At 33.2% G+C, this 24,521-nt stretch overlaps 1 protein-coding gene across 7 annotated transcripts; it reads right to left on the reverse strand.

Annotated features, from left to right (window-relative positions):
• Positions 1–924: 924 nt before the first annotated feature.
• On the reverse strand, positions 925–23,247 carry LOC131159713 (dihydroceramide fatty acyl 2-hydroxylase FAH2-like). Of its 7 annotated transcripts, none has more exons than XM_058114836.1 (9): positions 22,975–23,235; positions 20,503–20,576; positions 19,752–19,806; positions 19,563–19,633; positions 9,630–9,722; positions 8,725–8,921; positions 8,518–8,623; positions 1,769–1,915; positions 925–1,238 (listed from the first exon to the last, which is right to left on the reverse strand). In XM_058114836.1, exons 4-9 carry the CDS (start codon positions 19,611–19,613, stop codon positions 1,110–1,112), a joined length of 723 nt encoding a protein of 240 aa, XP_057970819.1. In that variant the 5' UTR covers positions 19,614–19,633; positions 19,752–19,806; positions 20,503–20,576; positions 22,975–23,235; the 3' UTR covers positions 925–1,109. The 7 variants fall into 7 exon arrangements, with proteins under 7 accessions (XP_057970819.1, XP_057970815.1, XP_057970817.1 ...); XM_058114832.1 differs by having other exon boundaries at positions 19,563–19,657; positions 22,975–23,197; XM_058114834.1 differs by lacking the exon at positions 20,503–20,576 and having other exon boundaries at positions 19,563–19,657; positions 22,975–23,247.
• Between the last annotated feature and the right edge of the window lie 1,274 nt (positions 23,248–24,521).

Here is a 24,521-nt window from a genome sequence, read left to right on the forward strand (position 1 = left end):
AATTATTTCTTTAAAAAATTAAAAATATATGTAAAATAAATAATCTAATAATTCCAAAAAATTACTTAAATAATTTTATTGTTCCAAAATTTGTTATATACCATTTACATACAACTTAAACGACTAAATATATCTGTAAAATTAAATTATAGTTTAAAAATCGACTCATATCAACTAATTGATCGAATTGCTACTTGTTTTCCAAGTTGAGTTGAATCTCATATTTAATAACATAGCAATTTGGATAGAATATATAAAAAGTAAAAAAATTGATTAATCGATTAACATTATATTTGATAGGTTATTTGAATTTAAAAATATTAAATTATTTTTTATTTATTTTATAATGTGTTTAGTTATTAAATTTTTATTAAATTACATCTAACAAACATTTTGTAATACTATAATTACTGGACATTTGTTATGATTTATTAATAAATTTTATTTTTTATATATTTTTAAAAATTTTAAAATAATAATAAAATTATTTTGTCATACTTATGCCAATTTATTGATCTAAAAAGATAGGACCAATAAAATATTCAATTCAAGAATCAATTAGGTTTCCAAATCATTTATCCAATTCTCAAGATATTACACTAATTAATTTTTTAATTTAATTTATTTAAATCATTTAATTAGAGAATCAACTAAATTTCCAATTCACTTATTTAATTTTCAAAACATTACACTAACCAATTTTTTCAATTTAATTTATTTAAGTTACTATTTTTTATCAAAAGTAAAAATTCATTTTTTTTCCATGTACTTAACTAACAAAAGATTCATGTTCTCAATAGATTTAATAGATTTAAACTTCAACATTCTGATAGTTTTCAAACACATGGAGGATGAGTTATAATTGAAAAACGAAAGTTGAATTTTACCCATTTTGTAAATAATAAACAAGCAATACACATATCATTTGCCTGCAAATCAAGCATATATAAAGGAGATTCCCAACTCTGGCACAAAGAATTATCAGTGCAAGGCCGCCCTAAAAAATACAACGCTCAACCAGGAAGACGCTCAGCTAAAAGAAAAAAAAAAAAAAAATGCTAAATGGGGAAGATGTGCTTGAAATAACTTATTACATAAATGATAAAATGCTAGCCCTCTGGTTCATTTTTCTCGCCTGCTTTTGATTGAGGTAGCGTTCCAAACACCTTGTCCCAGAGAGATGAAGTAATCCCAAAGCCCTTATTCTGGATACGAAAGTGGTGATTTAAGTGATATTTCTGAAGACAAGAAAATGAAGGATAAGCTGCAAGCACCATTACACTGAAAACTGATTTCATCGGTAATTAAAATTTGACCATTTTCCATCTTAAAGTATCACATAAAACAGCTGAGACTTACTGCGCAAGTACTTAAAGTATAAGTGCTACAAGAACTCTTTTTAAGTGCTACCAAACAGGACTGACGATACACAGACGCGTGCACAAACAAAATTTGATGTCCACATTTCACAAATATTCAATGTTACTATAATAAGGTCAGTCGTAAGCTAAGAAAAGCAAGTGGAGACCAAAGAGTTGGCACCACACTGAAGACCAATTTGATAAATAAAGATATGCCCATTGTCGAAATTGAGTTTCATATAGAACCAACAACACAATTGCTTTAAGACAGACGAATGACAAAAAAAAAAAAACCAACACACATCCAGCACATAAATAAGATATTTTGTACGTTTGAACAGGATCTTAATGAGGAATAAGGTGGAGTGTTCAAAAACTTCTGCAAAGCTAGATGCAAATTTTTTTACCTTAAGATTTCGAGTGACCTCTCTCGATGGATGACCATGATGCAGGTAGTAATGGGTAACATCATACATCACATAACCCAGTAAGCCACCTCCAAATAAAGCAGGCGCAGAAGACGGAGTGGCTAGAAGCTTAACCAAGTTCCAGAACTGGCAGAGACAAACAAATATGAGTTGGAAGCCATTGATGTAAACCATGAAATAATGCTCCAAGTAAGAACACTAAAGTTCCTTAATTGCATGCAAATTCTGTTTAGACACAAAACATAGGCTGCAGTTAACAGTAGCTTGTTGCACTTTCTAGAACATCAATGCATTTACCTAAACTCAGGCTGACCAAAAAAGGTGAATTCAACATTAGAATACTCAACTATGAACAAAGTTTCTTAAACCCAGGTTTCTTGCATCCAACATGCAAAGTGAATCCCATATGAAGATATTTCAGTCTGACGCAACAGAACAGAACTTAACTGGAGTTACAGAAGCACTCCAACATGTGTCGGGTTTCAGTTTTCAGTATTTGGGACAACATGAACCCCATATAAGTACAATAGGTTAAAAGTCAACCCACTAAGTTATAGAACCAGTAGGGGCAATATTAGCAGCTGAGTTTGAACGGGTCAGTACCAGGGAAAAGAGTGAGAACAAAATGACCAAGTCTTGGTACAACAAGCTATAGTGTAGAGTGCATCTATTTTATTCGATCAGGGGTATTTTCATCCTCAGGAGTATTTATTTAAATGTAGTGGCAGGCCTGGGAGTTGCTCATCCCCTTCTGCCAATTGATTCTCTCCCTATTTCCTTCTCTTGTATAGTTGTATGACCTTTCTCCTCCAGTACTCCTGATTTCCTAGCAACCGAATCAGACTGTTCTCAAACGGATTTTAGGTTATATAACTGTTGGTATATTTTTGTTCAGTTTGTGTATGTACCTATAACAACAACAAAACCAAGTCTTAAGTCCCATTAGGTGAATTCGCCTATATGAATCCTTTTCAGCCAATTTATACAATCATGGACCATTTCTTTTGACAAATTCAGGGCTATTAAATCCTTACTATCTCATTCCAACTTATTTTAGGTCTACCCCTACCCCTTCTACTGCCCCCCACAGTAACCAACTCTTCCTCACTGACGCACTATGTGGCCTACGTTGTAAGTTTCCAAATCATCTAAGTCATCCCTCTGTTAAGAATCTTCTATAGGAGCTACACCTAACTTACCTGCTCAAGTTTATTCATTTGTCTCTTCAGTCACACAAAAGGGCAAGCGTTGAATAGCTTGATATACAACTTTTGACCCACCACCCAACAGCTTAAGCTTTTAGGCAGACTGGTTGCTTGATATGGTATCCATTCCGTCTATGAATGATGTGTGTTTTAGAATTCAGAGGATCATCAATGATGGACCTAGAAACCCTCAAGCTATTCTCAAAAACAGTACAGCTATGGTTTGTGCTACTGGTACTAGAAGGAAAGGTAGCGAGACGTTGAGGTTCAGGGGGAGGTAACAGAAGATGTATTGATGGTTCTAGAAAAGACACCGACTCTGGTTGTACTTGTATACATTGCAGATAATAAAACCACAATTGATTGTTGTTGGGTTCTTCATGTAAAACTAGCCTGGGCAGAAAGTCTTTTGTCGGTCATGATCTCATGATCTTGAAGTAGAAGTTGATCTTTCCAGCACACCTGTCCTCATCAAAAAGGTACGAAAAATTGTACTCAAAAGTCTTTAGCAAGTTATGCTAAGCTAATTATATTTATGTATTCCATATTCATTCTATTATTCTTCTTTGTTTTTTTTTTCTATTTCTGTTGTTCCTCTTCCTTCACTTGTATTGACTACATGTAGCATGCCATGGAACTAAAATTGGAGGTCTTGACTTCTCAACAAACATGGGAATTAGTGGATCTTCCTCTAGGTAAGGAGTTGATTATCCCTAGTTGAATATCATTAACAGCCTAGTGGGGTTCATTAGAAGACTAAATGCTCAGCTGATGACCAAATTGGATACCCCAGAGGGCCCAGACTTAATAGTGTTGATCATTGAGAGAGTCTCTGCAACAAGTCAGATAATTTATTTTTTTTCAGGTTCTGGTTTACTTAGTTGTTAATGTTGATTGGCCTTTATATTAGTCAAATATTAAAAATTCTTTCCTGCATAAGAATCTAGAGGAAGATGTGTACATGGCGCAACCTCCAGGGCACATCACCCATGAGGAGTAGCAAGATTTGCAACTTATGCAAGGCAATTATTGTTCCATTTGTTTTTAGGATCAGGTTTCACAGGACTGGACTTAATTCGTTATGATAGGTATCGTATCTTCTGTTTAGCCTACCATCTGTAAAAAACAAAGGCATGATAAGTGGCAAGATTTGTAACTTACGTAAGGCAATTATTGTTCCATTTGTTTTTAGGATTGGGTTTTGCAGGGACTGGACTAAATTGGTTATGATAGGTAACTCATCTTCTGCTTAGCCTACCATTTATAAAAGACAAAGGCATAAAAGGAATTTTCTATTCTGGTTTTTATACCTACAAAAGTACTTAGTTGGTACCATGTGTATGTGCCACGGGAACACAACGTCTCCCCCCACCCCCAGCCCCACCACCACCACCACAGCCTATCCAGTCCCTTAGACGTGCTAGAAAGAACTTACACAAGCCTAGCCAAATTTAGCCTATGAAATAAATGCACCATCATAAGATTATGCAATAACCTACAACCCAGTTTGATAGTCAGAATGATCGTTTCTGCTTTGGGTTTATACAATGCCATTAAGATATCATTTAGTGTTTTTCAGGAGGAAGGAGACAAGCATGGTGCTTATGCTGGTTTATGTTGATAGTATCCTAGGCTTCAGAAGCAGTTCCAAATCAAAGGAGATAACAAAGGATGCTGGCATATGTTGATAGTATCATAATCACAGGCATTGAAGATGTGAAACATATAGGCTTCAGAAGCAGCTCCAAATCAAAGGATCTAGGCACTCTTAGTTATCTCCTGGTATTGATGTTCTCTAGCGTAGCAAGGGATCAAGCTTGTCACAGCGAAAAAATCCTTTAGACTTGTTGGACAAGACCTGTATGTTAGGAGGTAAATCAATACTCCAATGGATCAAAATGTGAAGTTATCAACAGGATGCTAGTTGGAAAACTTATTTATCTGTCAGGGACTTACGACTGAATATATACCCTTTACTGTTGGGGTGACTAGTCAATTCATGGGGAATCGCAAGCAAACACTCTAGGGGTTACTTGATATCATTTTCATCATCTATTTTTGTTGTACAAAGAACTATGTGATCACCATGGTTTTAAATCGCAGTAGCAGGTAGTGTAACGTAACGGTAACGGGTGTAACGGGAAGAGGGAGTAACGGATATTACGTAATGGGAAGAGGATGAAGTGACCATGAATTTTTTTGAAACACGCACAACCTTGTGCATATTAGCGTACTTGCATGTTTTAAGATTTTAGCCCTTCTTAGAAAGAGTTTTACTATATTTTGGATCCTTTAGTTCAAGTGACTAAGTTATTTGGTAAGGGCAACGAGTTTACATTTGTTTTAAACCACCATTGACAGAAAAATTAGTGTTATGCATATTTATACTTCTCATTGTTCTTATTTGTGATAAATTCTTATGTGTGCTAAATTAATTAATAAAACAAAAATACATTATACACTCCATTAATCTATTCGACACACAAGACATATGAAATAGTAAATTTTGTGAGTATTTAAAGAAATAGTAAATTCTGTATCATTGTCATCCTCACTATAATCTTTTCCCCCTCTTGCCACATGGTATATTGAGAACGATTTATGAAAGAGAGGGAAAAAGTGAGAAGAAAAAGGTAAAAAATAAAATAATTTTTTTGGCATAACAGTCATGTAGCGGTTATGTAACAGCCGTAATGGCCTTTATGTAACGGTCGCGGTCCGCAATGGCCTCTACAGCCATAATTTTTCTTCCCACCGATTTCACGGTGTGTACCGGTATCGGTAACCCAAAAAACAATTACATAATGGGGTTACGTAACAGTCCTGACCGTTATTTAAAACCATGGTGATGACACTGTGTTTGTCTACCTTGCTAATTTTCTATTTCTATTATCAATGTTCATATGTTGTGACAAAAACTAATGAATTGTGTGATTTTCAATCATTGTGGCAACCACTTGCCACAATGCTTTAATATTCAATTTTCATTTTTTATTTATACCAATGTTTTAATTGAAAATTAAAATAAAAACGGCCATGTGAATTTAAGATATAATTAAATAAATATCCAAAAGATTTCTAAATTTTTGAAAAATTATAAATTTATTAAAAATAGGACTAAAGACACTAACCTTACGTAAGGTTGGCCAAAAGAGAATGACCAGGCTTCAAAAATTCCGAGAACCTCCCCTGAGGTTTCAAGAATTTTAGGGACCTCTCCTGAAGTTTGCCAAAAATACACAAGTCTCCCTGTGCATTTTGCAAAAGGACAAGTTTTTTTAGGGGAGATTTGTGTCTTTTTGGCAAACCTCAAGGGATATTTGTGGCATTTTTAAAACCTCATGAGAGGTCTGTGATATTTTTGAACCCTCAAAAGAAGTCTTTATCTTTTTGTCAAACCTCAGGGAGGATTTGTCTTTTGCCCTAAAACATTTTTTACCATTTTTCAATTGTCATATACAATAGCATTGTTCTTGGAGTCTTAAAAAATATAACAATTAAGCAAAATAATTGCCATTAATTTTTATTTCCATTTTTTATTATAATATTTTATAATTCTACTCTTTTTCATTTTCATTATTCTAATCATACTTTTTAACCGCTATTTAATTCAAAGGACAAAAATGAGCATGCACTCACTTAGCTTTTAAATTTATTTTAGTTAAGGAATCATTACCCAAAAAGATTGCTAGCCTTCAGTTTTTAGTTTTTATTTTTTATTTTTAGTTTTCGTTTTCATAATTTTTGACAACAATACAAAGCTTCTCCTAATATAAAAAAGGATGGTAAAAGGTTGCTGTACATGTGCAATAGAAGATTTGACATTTGTGGGGTACATTGATGCCAATTGGGCAGGTTTAGCAGAAAATTGGAGTTATACTAAGAATACTGTAATTTTGTGGGAACTGGGAAGTACTCGTTGCATAGCACAGCAAGAAATAAACTACAGATGAGAGGTCCAATGCTGTAGCAGAATAAAAACTATGGCCCACATTGACATTGGATTATATGGCTCAAGTCTCTTACATCAGAGATGTGAAAGCATATGAATATGTTTTCAAATAATCAAGCTGCAATAAACATTGCAAGTAATCATGTGTTACGTGAGAACACCAAGCACATTGTAGTCAACTGTCATTTTGTGTGTCATGTCATTTTGTGAGAAAGAAAATAATGAAGATGATTGTGGCTACTCTGTGAAGTGAAGTGTTGTAATCAGTCAGGAGATTTGTTTACGAGGATTTGTTTACTAAGGTGATGATTTCACCTGCTTTCTCCACCGTTTGTACCAAGTAAGGGTCGAGTGATATGATGCACCCTCAGCTTAAAAGAGAGTACCTATAGTAGCATAACTTTATAGGCAAAAGAAACTTACTTTCCTTGAGATTTGATAAAAAGACAGAGACCTCCCCTAAGGTTTCAAACTGTTGCAAACCTCTCTTGAGATTTGCCGAAAAGACATAGGCCTCCCCACAGAAAACTTGTCTTTTTGCAAAATACAAGGGGAGTTTATGTTTTCTTGACAAACCTCAGGAGAGATCCCTAGAATTCTTAAAACCTCAAGAGAGATACCTAGAATTTTTGAAATTTCCGGAGAGGTCATTGTCTCTTTGGCAAACCACAAGTGAGGTCACTAATTTTATTTGGGTGGGGTATTTTCATTTTTGTCCTCTAGTAGAGCAGCCTGGGAGTTTTCACCTCCCGGGGCTGACTGATTCTTTCTCTCTCCTTCTTTCTCTTCTGCAGCCTTCTCCTGGCTACCAAATCAGATTTATCAATTCACAACAAAACTAAAGATCAGCGTGCCACAATACAATTTGCAGCACTATGTTCTATGCCATTCAACTAATGTAACCTGTTGAAAAATCAAATCCAAATAAGGGCCACTTTCTACAAATAACAGCTTGTGTGTACAAACAAATTTGGTACAATTTAGAATGACTTGAAAACTCATGCCAAAAGCAAGCAGAGATCCAGCACACAAGAAATCAGGTATAAACAGCTAAAATTCCTGCATTTTATGACTTCAGTAATGAAAATCTTTCCTTGCAGTTTGTCAACTCTTAAGTTATAATGAAGTATTCGCTCCTATACAAACATGGATGCTTCCATCAAGCACTAATGGAAGCATGTGCGGTTCAAGGCCATATTTTTGCAGTATATTCATTGTAGAACACAAGGTGATTTTCTTTAACCCAAAACAACATCAGTCAACTTTTTCATTACTTTAAAAATGGGTAAAATGCAAAAAAGAATCTGAAATTTGAAGCTACTAACCCCCTCACCCCACCCAAAAAGGAAAAAACCAAAAAAATAAAAAACGAAAAACAAAAAGAAACAAAAAACAAAGTTTAAACTTCAAGGGTCATTGAAAATCCCAAAATCTCAAGAGATACGCTCCAAATTCAAAGGCCCAAGTGAGGTTCTTCGATTTTACTATTAAAAAAAAAAAATCTGCATATTTTTTTGGATTAAAATTTTCAACTATATGTGAATGTCAAAATACAGAGCATCAAAACATACAGGCACCAGTAGAATAGCTGCTGCGGCAGGAGGGAAAACAAGGCGTAGTCCATCCATAGGGTGCTTGTGATGGCAACCATGAAGAAGATAGTGCATGGTATTTCCCCTACAAAAGAATCTCAATAGCATTAGTACAGCAAGAAAATAGAGCGGCTTTGAGTAACGAAGATAAAGGAGCATGTGCAAATTAGACAAGATGTTACTAACCAATAGCTTTTTGTTTTAATGTGGAAAAGGAAGCGGTGCATGGTGTACTCCACCAGCGTCCAGATGAAAATGCCAAAGGCCACCATTAATGCTATCTCAGATAGTGTATGATCCATACGTATAGACACAGAGATACAGCAGCATACAACTGGAAGCCAAATGAGGGGAATAACCCACCATACTGTCCGGGTCAAGAACTGCTTAATTATAAGAGGGTCAAAAGTTTAACCTTTATGGTGCATTCATTACAGTTCAAAAAAACTAAATACCTAAGGACCACAGGTGAAAAACAGTTTTAATGTCCATTCGCATTTTCCAACAAATTACAAAAATGCCACCTTGTTTTCTAGTTTTCCAAATTTTGTATTAAAAAAAAAGTAGAAAATAAATGGCTTTTTTAGATGTGGACAACAGTTTTTATTTCAAACTTCTAGATTTCCAAATACTTATAAGAATGTTACCTTGTGTTTCAATTTTTCAAAATTTATATAGGAAATTAGAAATCTAGAAAACAATATAAAAATGTTTTCCAACCTTCCCATAAAAATTCAGAAAATTGGTCAAGGTGGCATTTGTGTAATTATTTGAAAAACAGGAAATGAAAATAAATCTATATCCCACAAGTAGTAGGGCTAATTTTTATTGTTTTCCACATTTTTTATATGAATATTGGGAAAATGATAAAAAGTGGCATTTTTGTAATTTTTTAGAAAACTAAAAATGGAAAAGGAAAACATTTTTCCCACAACTGAACAAGCCATAAATATGTAGATGCATTTGGCTATCTATGACTTAGGATGCATTAATTAAAGAGCCACAAATTAACTACCTACCTAAAGATATGGATGCATTATGCCCATGAGTTGGAAGCTTAAAAGGGCTTTACATTGAAAAAGGGATCATACCTCTAAAACATCATTCTCAAAAAAACGAGGGCTTTCCTTGCAGACAATAGGCTTGTGGACCCACTCCTGATAAGCTTCACCAAGGTGGCCAACCTGTGACAGATTAAACCATAACAAAGTTAACAGCACTGGTAAGAACATAATGAACACTGCTCGGGGAAAAATAGAAAATGGCCAAATAAATTAGGTGGAAATCAGAAAGGAGCAAAAGAAAAACAAAATGACAATTGATTTAAGGTCCAGAGAGCGTTAACAGCCAACAAAAGGCAAAGAATTTCTGACGCATTAACAGAAGTAAAATTCGCAAGAACTAAACTTTCACAAGAGTTAAAGAGTGACATCCACAGACCAACAGCTAAACTGTTAAGCAGCCTGTTCAGTCCATAATTATAACTATAAATTGAAATGAAATGTAAACGTCAGGATCCGACTTAAGATCCCATATAATTTTGGAAAATCAATAAAGCACCATCTGTAATACTATTTTATCCAATCTCACGTCAATCCACAACACAGACTCATACGTATCTGACACTTGACAAATGTATCTAAAATTTGTGAAATATATTTTTAATGGTTGAAATATCCTTGCCACATCTCACTTCTTCAACATTCCCAATACATTTTTCTAAAGATGTTTCAGACATATCATTATGCGTTATAATATGACTTGATTTTATTTTATTTATAAAAATGAGGACAGCAATACATGTACCAATCTTCATCCAACATGCACGTCACTTCTCCCTGTCTGCCCAGTGGTTTGCCACCATTAACATTCTTGTACCTTCTGGCGCAATCATCCTCCTCCCAGCTTTTTCTCTAATCCGTGCTCTCACACAAACTATATTAACTTCAGCAGCTGTAACAGGCTTGTGTGGGATTGCATCGACATGGATGAAGAGATGATGAATTCCAAGGACAGCCATCAAGATGTCACCCAAGCCCATGTAGCTTCCCATGACAATTCTGCTGGTAGCTTGGGGAAGGGTTTCTCTGCACACAACATCAGGAAGAAGGAGATGAAGATCTGCGGTGGCCAGACCTGCAGTGACCAGCACTTCATGGATTGGCTGGCAAGGTCATTGATGCATCACAGGGGAAGGAGAAGCAGACAGGATGGGGGTTTGGAGGGGGTTACATTGAAGAAGAAGAAAAAGAAGAAGGGGGGGAGGCAGTGAACCAGGTCATGTCGCCAGTTTGACCAGACTGGGTCAAATGGTTCACCAACCAAACCAGCCTTTTTATTTTTATTTTTTAACTTTTGTACCTTCTTTTAGGAAAAAAATGATGAAATCAAATATAAAAAATGAAGAAAAAATTAATTTTCAAAACAAAAAAAAAATTCAAAAATCTCAAATAAATTCATAAATTTATAAAATTTTCAAAAAAAAAAAAAAAAAAAGTCCATAAGTTTAAAAAGTATCATAAAAACTCAAAAAAATCTCAAAATGTTCATAGAAACTAGTAAAATTCCAAAAAAAAATCATAAAATTCAAAAAAAAAATCCAAAAACTTCATAAAACTCAGAAGTCAAAATTTTCATAGAAATTCTAAAAATTCGTAAAATTACAAAAAATATCAAAACGTCATAAAAATTATAAAATTCATGAAAAATTCAACAAAACTCTAAAAAAATTAATAAAGAAAAGTGAGTTAGCTCCATAAGATCCTCATTCATGCAGTTGGAGCATTGTCAAACACATTTTAGATTTGTTGCTGCGCTTTAATCCCCCTTTACTGCATATGCCCATATTGTGTTGAGTTTCATGCAATGGGTAAGGTAATGAGGGTTTTCTTTTTTATATCGAAGGATGGGATTGATCATAACAAATGTTCAACCAGACAATATAATTTCAGTCTGTGAGCAGGCACACGCAAACACAGAGAACTAGCAAGCAAATAACATTAGCAACAAATGATGACATACATATAGATACACGCACACAAATAAATACAGGATAAGAAGAAATTACATGGACAAAACATGACAACAAAAAACAACATAGAAAAAAAAACATATGTAGATGCAAAAACTACTGTACAATAAGCTAGAGAGAGAGAGAGAGATTTGAAATTTTCTTCTCCTAATTTACTTTATAGTTGGAAGTTTTCATAGTGCAACTTCACTACTATTGATAAAAGCAATTGAAAAATGGCAAACTAAAGCTTCAGAGTCACATATCAAAATAAAACAATATTACTACTAAGTCTACTATATACTACTTGCGGGGGCAGGAGGGGGAGGGGGAGAGAATTCAACATAAACCATAAACAAATCCATAAACCTACTCTACAAAAATCTCCAATAAATCTCCTAAATGGAACAACCCAAGCATCACTAAACACTGCCATAATCACAGTAAATCCTTAAATTAGAACAACATCCATAAGAGATTAGATGGACAATTTTAGAAAAAATATGAAATCAAAAAATAAATATAGATGCACAAACCACTGTGCACAAGAAGCTTGGAGGAGAGAAAGAGGTTAACTTTAGCAACTATTCAACTAATGATGACATACATATAGACGTGAGCATGCACACAAATATATATAGGGAACATATGAAGAAATTACATGGACGATTGTAGACAAAACATGAAAACAGAAAACAACAAAAGGCAAACGTAGATGCAAAAAACTATTGTATGCAAGAAGCTGGAGAGAGAGAGTTTACCTCTTATTCTCCTAATTTAATTTATGGTTGAAAGCTTTGAATAGTGCAGTTTTGCTACCATCGATAACAACAATTGAAAGGCTTACAGAAAATGGGAAAGTAAAACCATAGAGCCACATATCAAACTAAAACAATATTACTGCCATACACTACTCAGACAGAGAAGGAGAAGGGAGAGAGAAGAAGGGGCAGAGGGAAAGATAATTAAAGATATAATATAAACAAATCCACAATCTTACTTTACAAAATCTCCAATAAATTGAACACATGCATCACTAAAGCCCACAACACTACCATAATCAGAGTGAATCCTTAACTTAGCATTGATCGTTGTTCATCATATGAAATCACAAGAGATAGAAGAAAAGGGAGCAACAGCTAAGAACAATCTGGAGGTCAATGTTTACAAAAAAATTTCCCTAAAAAAAAAAAAAAAAAAAGGGAATTGTGGAAACAACCACATTCAAATCCAAATTATTAAAAAAGAAAATTAGACAGAAAATCTCAAGAAGATCCAGGGCTAGGTGTCTATCTCGCGATGGGGAGATAAAATAATTTCACCATTCTTATTTATTTCCCAACATTACACCCCTTGACTGCACTTTTACCCATCTGATCTTCCCAGCATTCTCAAAACTCATTTTCAAAATAAATACCTATCATCTCTTGAATTATTATAAGTAAAAGGAGCATTATATTTTAATTAATTAATTAGCTTTTTTATTTGTGTATGCATAGCTCACTTCATATGCAAGCTTGGTTCATGGCTTGATTTGAACTAATTAGAATTTGAATGTTGAAAATGGTCCGATCAACTTTGATGCAAGTCCTTACATATTGGTTTAATATTTTATTTTTTAGGCTAGAAATCTATTGAATCTTCTGAAGTGTTCTTGTAACATAATACCAATACTATATATTAAATTGAATATGGTATTTTTGGGATCAACACGTGGCATGCACACAGGTCAGAGTCCAGGCAGGGTTAGGGCAACACAGTCCTGCACAAAGGCAGGTTAAATTTGGTTTCCAATTGAGGTGGAGGCTAGAGGTTTAAACCTGGCTTGTGGACAACGTCAGACGTCACATTCCAATCTGACCCTTTGTGTGTGAGGCCACACTCCAACCATATATGTTTCCTGCATGCGGTGATTAACCCCCACTGCTTCTTTTCGCCATAATTAATGATAATTAATTTTAGTCTGCCCTACTGAGTACATGGCCTGAAATAAAAACAATATTAAATTTATGAAGAAAATCTATAAAACTCTTTTGGGCTTGGGTTGCTCAGGTGGGTTTGGGTCAATAAGGGTAAGGATCAAAGCGGGTTTGGGTTTGGTTGGGTGGTTGGTCTTTTGGGGTTGGGTGGTGAGGATAAAGCTCTGTCTTTCAGATTTGAGTTGATCAGGGTCAGGATCCATCCCCTTTGATGGCTTTTTTTTTTTTTCTTATTTGACCAAATTGCATATTTCCTTAATTACTAAATTGAAAAGCATTAGGCTAGAACAGTTTTTACTTTTTCCTCTTAATGTGCTCATAAGTTAGTTATTATCAACATGCTATTGTGTAGGCCTCAGCATTTAATTGATACATTTGATAAGTTGCCACCCTTTTTATATACTAATTTAGATTCTAAAAAACAATTCTAAATGTGCATTTCAATATCATTCTTATGCATCAATGTTTTAAAAGGCGCAAGGCAACATGTTTTACCCCTAATGAGGCAAGGCAAAAGCCCCAAGGTGTCGAGGCATAAGCCTTTCGAGAATTTAATTTTTTCTTTTTAAAATAAAATATAAAAATAATTTTTATAGCAAAAAAAAAACAAATATGTGACTTATTAAAATAAATGATAAATTTTGTTGTATTAATTTTAAAACTTAAAAAAAAAAAAAAAAATAGTTTAGGAAAAAAATCTAAACACATGAAACCAAGCCAATATATTTGCATGAGCCACGTACCCATAGACTGCAATGATACAGCCGCATGCCTACACACCCAGTAGAATGAAAAGGACACAAACAAGTGTGGGGACAATCAAAGAGGAGTCTAGACAAGAGAGAGACACCATCAAAAGAATCAAGAAAGAGGGGGGAAGAGATTGTTGACACTTGAAATGAAAGAGGGAGTGGCTGAGTAAGGTGTGTAGGGAATGTTGGGGATCATGGTCTGCTGGAAAGAGACGCTTTGTTGAGGGTTTGTCATCTGTGAAGCTTGCACAAATGAAGGGCATTGGTACCCTAATTTGTTGTTTTTATATTTTTACGTATATTTTTTATATTTTAAAAACAAGTTGGGAAACAAAATGCATACGCCTTAGACTCTAAGGCGTGAAAGGTGCAAATTTCTATTCAAGCCGTATGCCCAACTTCAAAAGGTGTACGCATTTGGGAAGTCTCGCCTTTTGAAATATGCCTTGGGGCGTTTTCGCCCAAATCGTTCCATCTACTATCTTATAATTTTTTGCCTCAAATCTGATTTTTAATACATGAAATAAGTTATGTTTTATAAAATAAAAATAAATGTATTTTTATATATTATATAATCAACAAAATTCAATTATATCTCACCTAATATCAATTTAACTTCATTATTGCTTGTGTTTAAATTAGTTGTGCATGCTCTATATCTAATAAACACTACAGATTTGATTCTGAAAAAAAAAATCAATAAAACAGTCAACATTTTCAATGAAAGAAATCGCATATTAAGAATTTTTACAAAAATAAGAAAGGACGATGTGTGTTTACTTACTAGATTATTTTAGTTTTATATAAAGTTAAAATTTAATAATTGTCATAAATAATGTATTAAAGCAAAATTCCTAAATTGTCATAAATAATGTATTTCAATATAATATTATATAATTTAATTACTATGTCTCCTCCATGCCATGTTGATGGAGGATCGCTTGAGAATAATTCTAGGCAATCACATTCATTTGAAGATTTAAAATTTAGGAATTTTGCTTTAAATTAGCAAATCACTAAATCTAAATATTTTAGGAGCTTTAGTTAATTTATAGTTATTTTGAATATTTTAGATACGTTGGGGCTATTTTTGTAATTATCCATTTTATTTTACCACTGGGTGTATAATTGTTTATTGTACAGCTGTTTAGACAGTTACAATTTGAATGCAGACTGCGCTTTCCCTATCTCATGCAGCTGGGTTTTCCCTAGCTGACACAGCACTCTCTCTCTCACTCTCTCTCTCTCCATTTATGTTTCTTCATGTTTCTTCACTGTCATGCATCAATTATGATACCACGTTGATTCCAATCCAAAATCTTCCACTGCTGTAATTTTCCTTGACAACACATGCAGAACCCTTTTCCACTTAGATCCAATTGTCTTTTACTATTACAACTGTTACCATAGACCAGAGAACTCTAACATAGCCAATTAAATCGTAGCACACAGACAAATGTGCTTGCGCTGTTCAACATCCTCAACTTTTCCCTAAATTACAGCCGCTGCAATACTTGTTAGAATCTTAAGATTCACGATTTGATTCATATCAGTTCCACACCAAATTAATTAGAATATTGCTAGCGAATCTAAAAAAGCTGAATTGTTGACAAATCGATCAATTCACCTCATGAATCTACCCAATCGATCCAAATATATCGATTCACACAATTCTGGATTAATAATATCAAGACAAACCAAACTAATTTAAAATCTTAAAGACAACATTATCTTCTTTTTTATTGCTTTTATATTTACACAATTTCCTTCCATTCCTTGTTTACGTTAGTTTTGTGCTTAAAAAGAGGAGAAAATAGAACTTTAGGTCTTATGTTGCCTTCACAAAGCCATTCTTCACTCTATGAGTTTAGTGTATTCCCATTAAGAAGAAGGGGTGGAACACTCACCAACTAAGGTGGGCGTTGCTAAGATTCAAAAGTTAGTTTTTTTAGTAGTTTCTTCAATTCTTTATATTTTTGTAGGTTAATTATTTTTTTTATTTTTAATCCAAGAAAGAATATGCATGAAATATTGTTTTTCTAAATTGATAATAAACACCAAAATTTCAATTATTTTATTTTTTTTCTTGATTCCTTCCCTTAAACAGTATAAAGTTCATTATTCTACTAATATTTCCTAACTCATTCTCTTACTTTTCATTTGTTTATGGAAAGCATATACATTGAATATGATTTTTTTTTTCTATGAAAATTTAAATGTATTTTATTATCTTGCTTGTTGTTTGTATATGAATATATGCATGTCATTTAGAAATTAGAATTGATTTTGGAAATTTATCGAATCTTACCACTCGATTCTTGATAGTCTGAATTTTCATTCACAATTTGAATCTCAATTCGACGACTAAGGCTGCTATTCCTCAACTTCGTGGCATCACCCCACGACCATCAAAGACACCTTCAAAAAACCCCTCCCCCAAATTTCACCTCCACCAGTCAAAGCATATGGCCCCACATGCCACCTGAATTTTTTTCCAGCTGACCTTCCTTTTAAAATCCCTAATTTACTGGTTTTTTCTCCCCACACCGCAAGTCCACAGATATCATTGGAATAACCACCATGAAGAACCACTGGCAGCAGCTCATAAGCCAGAGACACGTTACAAAATTTCCAGTGTTGTTCTGATACTTCCAGAATAGAGACAACTTATCTCCAGACACAAGAAATTGGAAATTTTGCCAATACTTTTATGTAACTTTGCGATGTTTTGCCTACACAGTAGGATCTTGAACTGTCAATGCAAATTTTAGTTTCTTGGAGGATGAATTAGTAAGTCTGCCAGCATTCAGATTGATACTTAGCAATGATATTTAGAGACCATAAATTATGAGATAAATTATGAGATTTTGCCACTGATCAAAAGAAATTCTACTGCCAGACTTCAGTATTGTCAGCACCCAAAGTCAAGTTTAATTCTGAAATTTTGTGAAGTATCAGCAAGAAATTCAGAAATACCACTAGAAATTGAAGCAATTTGAAGTGGGAAGTCAGTGTTTTTAATACTTGGCAAGAAATGTGCTGGGGATGTGGCTTATATTCAGAGCAGATCACATGTACCAGAGAAAGCTACGTGATGCAAGGGACAAAGGGAGAGAAGCAAGGTGCAGCCACGGAGGGCAAACCGTCGATGGTTTGGTGTGTAACCGTCGATGGTTTCAGGCAGTAGCTGCAAGGTAATTTTCTCAGCACCAAACCGTCGACAGTTTCCGTCAGTGCAGATTACGTAAATTCAAATCGGGGACTTGTAGATTGGGCTTATCTGGAGGATTTTCCTCCGGTGGATCGTTACAGATGTAGTTTAGGCATACTAGAACACTTCTGTACACATTAGATCATTATATAATGATTATTATGTAACCCTAGAAAGGTTTAAACTTCAAGTAAGCTTCAAAGTTGTACGATTTGACATTGATCATAGTGAAACCAAGGTTGCTGCTCCTGTGGACGTAGACTATTGCCAAATCATGTAAATCTTGTGTGTTCTAGTTGTGTTTTTGCTTGTTCTTATTATTGATTGCTTGCTTCTTTAGTATATTTCATCATCGAGTGATTGCACTAGTGATTGTTGGTGTTCGTGTTTTGACTGTGTGCTTCCGCTGCGTGTGTTCAAGTTGAGCAAAACACCAACAAAATGATTTTGGAAAATGTTAGATGGGCTTCCATGCCGCCTTGTCTTCAGGTCCCCTAGATATTCCTTGTTTCAATGGTAATCATTCCATGAGAAAATTCATATCTTGGATGTTTTATCTTAGTCATTATTGAATGCAATGAGATACCAGAAATAAGAAGGACAAGGTTTGCATCTTATAAGCTTGTGGGCTAATACATCTAAGAGGTGGGATGCACAATAATACCAAAGACAAGAAGGTAAAACCCAAACCCTCTTTTGGTTTAGAACGAAAAGTTTGTTAATATCAGAACTTTTCCCGAATGTTTATGAAAAGATCTTCCATCTCTAGAACACAAAAGAGTACTTATTTTGGACAACATGAGCTTCCTATCTCAAAACAGCCATCAAAGATGAAACAAAAACTGGTGTTATGGACTACATACATGATTATGCAAAAGAGGAAATTGCAAGTGGATCTCAAATTGTTGTTGTCATTACTATCAGTGTGGAAATGAAAGCTCAATTGACTGTGTATGATGAACAAAACAATGCAATACTTGAAGAGCAAGCAGATGCAATGGAACAAAGTTTTGTTCAAGTCCTACAGGAGTTCAAGAAGAGCATGCAGCAGAGTTCAATTTAAAAATTCGGAAATCAAATTAAAAATTTTTTGAAGGAAAAACTTGTTGAATCGTGTCATAAGACTATGATGCATAGGCACCAAACTTTAATTCATATTCCAAAGCTTGACAATTCTCCACCCATCAACTTTTACAGGGATTGGAAAACTTGAGGAGAATTTCAGTAACTTGTTATTGCTATTTGCATGTCAGTTGAAAATGGATAATATCAAATTACAACTTCAATCACTCATAGATATATATATATATATATATTCTATTCCCCGCTACTGTTGCACCATCGCAAAATTTGAGATTGATCCAGTTTTCTCCAACAAGGGTAGTTTGATGGAAGATCGCTTGCAGTTAATTCTAAGTTATCATATTTCATTTAAAGATTTAAAAATTATACTTTGTACAAAACATTAGGAAATATAGACGTGTTGGGAATTTAGCTAATTTCCAATTACATTGAATATTTTAGACACTTTGAAGTTTTTTGGAATTATTTGCTTTATTTTAGTGTTGGGTATATAAGTAGTTTCAGTATCGCACGGTGTTTAGGCAGTTGTGATCTGAATTCAGACTGGTCCCCTTGCTCTATCTCATGCAGCCCTCTGCATTTTTTCTTCCTACTCCCTTCTTCTTCTATCCACTTCTTCTTCCCTTCTCAGCTCTTCTCTTCTCTCTCTCCCTTGTTTCTGTTTTTCAATATGTTTCTATACTGTCCCACATCACATGTCCAATCTATTAGAATTTCTCATGTCCCCATATGTGTTATGTCTTAACCATGTGTCATGTTCATATCCATATTTTTCAGTTGCAAAGCAAACATATAAATAACTCAAAGCATTCGTACTTTAATTTATTAACTTAATTATGAAAATATATCATCAATTTATTTAAAGAAACATCCAAATATTATTCAAATCTATCCAAATATACTATTCAATTTGCAATTGCATGCAATGCTCGTGACATAGTTACTAGTATGTATAAAGAATGAAAGAAAGAAATGATATGAAACTTTACCTGGAAGACAAGAGGCCTATTTAAATCTACAATGAACTCCTGTGCCACCATCTCACCACCTTACTAGGTATCTAGCAGCATACATAAAGAAAACACTAAAACACAATTAAGAAACAGGTCAATAAATCAGAGTCAATAAAAACTAATAAACATGATGGAAACTAAAAACATGAAGAGTAGATTCTATACACTGGAAATCCATAGAAATGACAATTTTTTCCCTTGCTGAGTGTTCATTCCACTTCTGAAAATTATATTGGAGAAACAATGCTCAATTAGTCCATTTATGAGTTACTTTGGGTTTGGATTTTGCAGGTGCCATTTCCTACTATAATAATCATAAAAATAGCAATAAGAAGGTCATTAGGAAATAAATTATGCCTCTTAAGATATTTTATGAAAGTATAATTTCTTAATATTCTTTTCTACTTTGAGAATAAAATGTTTGTTTTGTTATGCTTAATACCTTTAGTTTGATCTATATCTGTTTCTGTTTTCATTCTGTGCTTTATTTGAGTAGTTTTTTCTTCACCAAAATACCCGAAGCCTATGCTTTTTTGAATCCAATCGTGGATGTTATGCCAGTCATACCTGTGCTCTTTTTTCTCTTAGCATTTGTTTGGCAAGCTGCTTTAAGTTATAATGCCATTAGGCAAAAATCTTTACTTGATGGAAATACAAACAAGAAAACACATACAACCCAGTGGTTAAAAAATAGTTTGAGAATGCAACAGTAAAGGAAAAGGTTCATTTTATCGTAGACCAACAATTTTCAACAAACAATAAATGCAGAATTCCTGTTTCCTTTTTTCCTTTGCTTGCTCTTTCTTCCATAAATACTTTGAATTCATGTTTTAAGGCATTGCTTTTGGGATACATAATCATGACAAGAAATCATAGCATCCTAATCTCAATATTTTGTATTGACGGTATCTCTCACGTCTTGCAAGACAGTCATGAAACTTTCTGCAATTTTTCTCTCTTAAAATTGGCACCCCTGTTATCTGAATGTACCTAAATTAAACGTGAGGTGAGACTTACTAGCCACATTAATCTGTAATATCTCTCTCAATATTTGAGTTAGATATGGGGACAAATGCATACATAAATTCCTGAAAAATTAAGATATGATACAGCATTGACGTGTTTATAATAGAACAGTTATTTAGACCACTATATCAATATTTTACAATGTTCTATCTAAAATATTGAACATCTAAAATGGGCACAAAAAGGATTCATATAGCTGACCCCACCTAGTGGGACTAAGGCTTGGTTTTGTTGTTGTTGTTGTTGTTAAAAGATGTAAAAATACAAGCAAGTAAAAGATGTTACATTTCTCCACAATTTATATTGATTCCCTAAGTTACGTAGCAAAGAATACATTTCATTCGCAAACAAAAAGGGTGACATGCATGTCCAAAAACATTTGATGTATTGGAGAAGATATCTTTATACAAGTATTGGACACATTGTGGATGCATTCATACAATTTTTAAGAAGCATCTATATCAGAACGTATATCTGACATTAGTTGGCTGGGCTCCATCCACAATAAATTTTGTCATATGTCAAAAATGAAACATGCACCCAAATCCAATAGTGGAAAGTAGGAGTCATCGGTCAAATAATATTATTATCATATAATAGCAGAGACACAAGTACAGAACCATTTCTCTCAAGTTGGTTCATGCACCCTCAATGAGTTAAATAACAATACATCTAGCTTAATAAATGTTTACATATGTGCATCACCTTGCAAAGACTAAACCATAAGCTATGCTGTTATAGTCAGCCACTCTTTGATTTTCTTCCAATACATAACATATTTCATGTATGCTGCATGTACTTCTCAATCCAATGTGGTAGAATCCAACATTTTTTTATAATCTTTGCCAAGTATACCATACATAGCCCATTAGTTTACCCTTCCATCCACCAAGACAGTAAGTTAACCATGGTATGTCTCTACATGATAACAAGATAAAAGCATCCTCAACCACTATGTCCACCATAAAGTTGCAGCTTTCCAGCTATATGACCTTCTAAGGTTTAAATGATAGAACACACAATGTAAATGGAGAAAATATAAAATGCCAGCATGAAAATTGTACATTTAATCACAACAGAGTCCACCATGGTAGATGAGCTACATTATCTTAGAAAGCCTGCTTATTCTCTAAGAGAGAGGAAGAGAAAAAGAGAAAGAATCACCAAAAAAAAATTTTAGAAAGGAAACTCATATTATACGAATGACATTGGTATCCTATAAGAAATGTAACACAAGAGGATCCTAGTACTATACTATGGAAAGGCCATTTTCCTTAGAGACTAGGTGAAGGAATGATTTAAGTTTAAAATGTTGTTCACACAAGAGAACACACAAGCCTTGTTTCTAATAAAAGCATGATGCTAACTTTAGTCTAGTTGCAAAATACATAAAACAGAACCACAGTTTTCATAAAATACCCCTTCAAATCTGAAAGGGGAAAAAAAAAACCAAGGGGCCGTTTAGTTGTAGAAAATAGTTTTCATTTTCCATTTTAGTTTTCAAAGATTTACAAAAGGAAAAATAAAAAAACTAATTTTTCAGTTTTACAACATTTGTGTAAAAAAAAAAATGAACAATAATAAAAAAATTTGTCAATATTTTCTTGTGGAAATAGTTTTGTTTTTCATTTCAAATTTTTCAAATATTTACAAAGATGCAATCTTGTTTTCTAATTTTCTAAATTATATAGAAAAGTTGGAAAAATAACTTATTATTTTCTAGATTTTTGATTTGTCTTGGAGCACATGGACTTTGATTTGTGTGGTTTGTTTGTGAGTGAATATAATATAAAATTGTATTAAATTCCTTCCAAATTCACACAAATCCAAATTCAAACCTCAAAATCCATTATCCGAAAGGCAAATATTACATTACATAATTTTTTAAAAATTTATAAAAAATATATCTTTTTATAATTATTTTGAAATCTAAAATAAAAAATTATTTTAAACAAGTAAACGAACTCTCTATTTTCTAAATATTTAATGAGAATCTTCAAAAACTAAAAATAAATAAATAAAATAAGCTGAAATTTTATAATTCTTTGGAAAATTAAAATGGAAAATGGAAAATATTTGACACAACTAAACCGTCCTAAATTCTTCCATAAAATCACTACTTCCCCTTCCCCGATGTAACCCAAATAACACAAAATTAAAAACTGCAAGAAGAAACCAAACTAATTCAAAGCGTGAAAGACAACTTCTGACTGACTTAAGAAAATGCTGATAAGGATCAAGTCTCAGGAAGGCTTACGGAAGCCCTAAGGAGCACTACCTCCCTCCCCCAAATAACACAAAATTAAAAGCTGTAAGAAGAAACCCAAGCCAATTCAGAGCGTGAAGGATCACTATGACTTACCTAAGAAAATGCTGGTAAAGATCAACCCTCAAGAAGGGTTATGGAAACCCTAGGGAGCACTCCTCTCCCTCCCCCCTCGGTGTCTCTCCCTGTGGACCCGCTGGTTGTGGCGATGCTCCGTACGGAGCAGTGGAGTGATTACAATGTGTGGGCAACTGGAGAAGAAGAGCGGATTTTTGGGTTTAAATAGTGAAGACGCAGAAGAGATCCTCGACGTCCATTTAAATCGGCATCAAAGGATCGACACTGGATCATCCACGCATTTAAAAGCGTAATACTGTGTTACGCGCTTATACTATATAAAAGCGTAAAATCCAGCATCCTCTTCATTTTTTTTTTTTTAAATATGACACTCACCCCTTAAAATTTAATTTTATTAATAAAATAAATCTTCATTAATTTTATTCATTAGTTGATCCATAAGTTTAGTAAAAAAAATTATTTTTAACAAAGTGACAATTTTACTCTATCACTAAAATAAATTATAAAAATAATATTAATTTAATAAATTAAGATAAAAAAGTTGGTCAAATAATGATTTATTTTTTTGGATCTGCTTGAATATCTTGTTTAATAATATAGCAACTTGAATAAAATTTAAAAACTTTAGTGATCTGCCTCGAACAATGGTCAACCAATTAATATAAATTTAAATTTCTTTATTCATTTAATATTCATATTTTACAGAAAAGAACTAATATTAATTTTATAATTTTAATTTATAAAAAATAAATTCTACAATTTTAGTTCTGGTCGAAAGTGATTGGACCGATAAACTAGCTAGTTTCTAAATCAAATATTTTTTTTGAGTCAATTAATTTTCAAAATATTATGACCATTTTTTTAATTTAATTTATTAAACATATGTTATTTTTAAATATCATTTTGTTGCAGTTAAAACTAATTTTTTTTCACACTTACTTAATGGTTGATTAACGGTCAACTAATGTAAAGTTTATTTTCTTAATACAACTAAATCTCAGGGATTTTTTGATAATTTTCAAAAACACAAAGAGTGTAGTGTCATTTTTAAAAAACCCAGGAGGTGTTGTTAGATTTTACCTTACATAATAATATGTAAATTATATAATATTTTAAATATATAATAAATTTATTATAAGAATATATTACTGATACAATTTCTTATGATAAATTAGATACAGGTTATAAAATAATTTAATGTAAATCTAATAAAATTTTATATATTATCATTAACAACAAAAAAGTTATGCAAAGAATTTAAGTTATTAACTTATAAAATTTATACAAAAACCTTCAACATATTTAGAAAATAGAAATTTTGTGAAACTTAAAATTGTTGTTTTTTATCCTAGATATAGAATAATGTTATGAAAAATATGAATGTCACCCCATTGTTCACCACTTCGATTTTTCCACCCTAATAAATTTTTTGTTATCCATATTACCCTATAAAAGGGCACCCTACCCCTCACATTTGGAAAATACACGCATTGCATGATCAAAGTAACTAGGAAGAAAAGGAGAGATAAAGAGAAAAGAGATATTTTGTACAAAGTCGGTTCCAA

The sequence above is a fragment of the Malania oleifera genome, chromosome 7, assembly GCF_029873635.1.
Source record: "Malania oleifera isolate guangnan ecotype guangnan chromosome 7, ASM2987363v1, whole genome shotgun sequence".
Lineage (NCBI taxonomy): Eukaryota > Viridiplantae > Streptophyta > Magnoliopsida > Santalales > Ximeniaceae > Malania > Malania oleifera.